Here is a 3,543-nt window from a genome sequence, read left to right on the forward strand (position 1 = left end):
GTTGAAAGTGGCTTTCTATTTCGAATGTTTTGTTCGATTTTTTCGAAATTTTTCGAATTAAATTCGAACATAAAATTCGAATTGGTTCGATTATAGAACGATTGAAAACGTTCCAGAAACGTTCAAATTTGTTCGTTTGACTAAACGTAAAAAATTTCTAATTAGTCTGGAAACGGGAGACCTAATTCTTGCATTTTGTGAAAACGGGTAAGATTAGCTATGATGTAGTAATCTTAATTGTCACTATCGTTACTTTTTGCCCAGCGAAGCGGGTCTTGCAGCTAGATTCTAGATTACTTAGAAAAACAGTCTTTTATATATATATATATAAAACTATACTATTACATACAAATAAAAACCCAACGAAGCGGGATCTTGCAGCTAGTAACTAATATTTTTTATGAGTTATATGATTTTTTTAGTACTTAGGTGTCCTAGTTCTAATCATCAGTTGTCTCTGCTAAATTTGAAAGCATTTAAAATATATTTTGAAATATTTTGTCGAAGAAAAAATTAAATCCAATCTTATATTGTCATATAACCATGACATCTATTAATTTTTTTTAGGTACTACATCCTGGTGATTTAAAAGCAGGTGTTGAAGCTTATTTAAATAGGCTTTTGGCACCAATTCAGAAAGCATTTGAAGATCCAAAACTTAAAAAATTAGCAGCTGCAGCTTATCCACCATTAAATAAAAGTAAGTTGAAGTAATTTATCTCCATATCTATTACAAAGTTTAAAAAATTGATTACTTATGAATACTTTATATATATATATTAAAATAATAATTAAATAAATTAGTCTTAAAATTTTCAAAATAATTTTTTTAGTCTCTAGAATTGAATTTTCTGAATATAAAATTTTTTTAAGCTGACATAATAGAAATCTTATTATTTTAAGGTTATACATAGGAGTAATTTTTACTCAAAATTTAATACTTGTTATGGATTTTGAAAATATATTACATAGAATCATATTTCATCATTTCCAATGAATATTTTTGAATAGTAATTAAATTTTTAGCCAGCAAAGTTTTGATATTTTGAGCTGTAGACACAATAAGCTTCATTGTTGCTGAACGATATTGAAGTCTTTTTTTTTTTTTCCTTTAGCTTTACAATACACATATAAAGCAGAAGTAATTATATGTGAAGGTTTTTCTTAAGTTACAAAAATACGTTCATTAAAAGTACTCAACAATTTTATTATTTATTAATTATTTTTTAATATTCACTTAAACATTTCAATAATATAATTTATCTTTTACTATATGCATTTTTTAAGGCCAAACATTGTTAGACATTTAACTGGTGGGTTTAGATGGTATGCCATATTTTCTGTAATAAAAATAAGTTTGATGTAATAATCAGAGATTCTTTAGAAACTGAAATTTTAAGTGAAATTGTGTTTGATTCCACATACAGATTCTTGTAAGATTTAGTAGCACTAGTTATATATTTATCTCTAACACAAACTCTTCCTGTGCTTTTTTTTCTTATCATTGAAGATCATCATCATTTGAATTGCCCATTCATTCTCTTTGATTTTTTAATAATAATTAAAGGAATGCAACACTTTTTTAATTTTTGTTGTATACGTTGATTTCACTTTCTCCCTATTTCATACAAAACTTGATGGCATATTTCAGTTCAATGTTTATTCTCTCTCAATCATGATGCATTCACAGTTACTTATTTAGAATAAAAAATCTTACTACAGAGAATTTTTTGAAATCTAGACCTCTTTAATTTCAGTTCATTTTACATGTTGATATATTTTATTTTCAATGCTGCCACTTTACAGGCTAATTTATACAAACATATACTATTTTAGTGTGATATGTAAAAAGGTGTATAGCTAGAGCAAAATACAAAAGTTCAATCTTAAGATTGACAAAGCAATACATAAAAAAGGTATTAAACAGGAATATTTTCAATAGAAACAAAGATAGTTTTCAATTTAGGATGAGTATTTTTTTAAACTCTATGCATGATCTTTTGGGTTAATGTACTGTACCTTTTGATTATATAATTATGAAATGATAATAAATTTAAAAGAACTATATATTAATTTTATTTACCAGTTTGTGTTTAGTTTTTACATTTCAACAGTTATTACTGTTATTTTATCTGTCTTTATTTTAAATAGTTCAGTTTTTAAATTTATATTTTATTTAGATTTTGTTATCAAAAGGAATGAAGCTAATGGAGGAAATATTATATATAAAAATTATCAAGCTGTAGAAGATGATTTTGCAAATAAGGTATAAAAATATTTTTATTAAAATATAACTGTAGTTTATGATAGATACTTTGTGTTTCATATTAAAATTTTGCTTTTTTACATAAATTCTTAAAAATAGTGTGACCCCTATTTACAAATAATGATTATAAAGAAAAAAACGAATCTGTTGTATTTGAATTCTCTCTTTCTTAATTATTGAATAAAATACTTTACATCAAGTGCTGTTAGATTTAAAAAAACAAAATATCTAATCACAAGCACAATGAGATTGAAGTTCCTATCCAATTATATAGTTCATTCCAGTTCATGTGTTTGTCTCCATTTTCTTTGTTTCATTTATGTTGTATCTTCACTTGCAGAACAAGTTACAAATTTCCACTGAAAATAGATGATGAAACAACTAAGTTGCTTTTCCAAACAAATATTTTTTTTAATTCATGGTTACAATTTATTAAAAAATTTATTTTTCTTTATCTTACTTTTTGTGTTAACTATTGTTTTCTCACCATTAGATAAAAATATGTTTATAACTTATATCCTTCTCTTGACTTAATTTGCTTTTCCTATTTTCATTAGTGAATAACCTAAGCAATATTTGCATTTTATTTAGAATTATTGGTTGATAGATAAATATATTTTGAAGTACTTTAATGTTGTTTAATGAACATGGGAGGGTGAATGGGTTATGCTGAAATGAGACAAGTTTTGACCATAAATAACGGTCAAAACACTTATCTCTGAGATTTTGATTTACAAGATAGTATTTTAGTTAAATATAATGAGACCTTTATTTTAAAGCCATATTTTGTTCTTGAAAATAATTTAAAATTTTTTATTCCATGAAAGCCAGATACATCTGTCTGAACACTAAAAATCATATATATATATATATGTTACAGTCAAAACCCGTTTTTAGTTAGAACGCGTTTTAACTAGTTGAAACTAGTTTATACTGAATGTCTTTGTTAAAACCGGTTTTGTCTAGTTAAAACTAGTTTTAACTCAAATTCATTTTTGACCAGCAGTAAATTCTAGTTTTAACTAGACAAAACCGGTTTTGTCTAGTTAATTTACTGCTGTACATGTTTTGACTTTAGATAAAACTAGTTTTAACTTTTAACATTAGTTAAAACTAATTTTAGCTACATAAATATGTTTGGGGGAAATAAAGTTATGTATAGTGATTCGGCGGAAGATGCCTAACATTTTGCTTATGAAGAGAATTACAGCGCTAATTTGAGTTTAGGAGCCCTCTAATGAAAATATCATATTCTGGAGTATGTCTTTCAAATAAAA

The 3,543-nt window shown here is 25.3% G+C and overlaps 1 protein-coding gene across 1 annotated transcript in view; it reads left to right on the plus strand.

Moving 5' to 3' along the window:
- The window catches only part of LOC111638935 (tyrosine--tRNA ligase, cytoplasmic-like), a 25,746-nt gene that overhangs the window by 14,326 nt on the left and 7,877 nt on the right, over positions 1-3,543 (plus strand). The window contains exon 8 of the mRNA XM_023384719.1: positions 568-700. Within this exon, the coding sequence (XP_023240487.1) occupies positions 568-700 (133 nt within the window). The remainder of the gene's footprint in view (positions 1-567; positions 701-3,543) is intronic.

The sequence above is a fragment of the Centruroides sculpturatus genome, unplaced genomic scaffold, assembly GCF_000671375.1.
Source record: "Centruroides sculpturatus isolate CEXI.00-Female unplaced genomic scaffold, Cexi_2.0 scaffold1224, whole genome shotgun sequence".
Classification (NCBI taxonomy): domain Eukaryota; kingdom Metazoa; phylum Arthropoda; class Arachnida; order Scorpiones; family Buthidae; genus Centruroides; species Centruroides sculpturatus.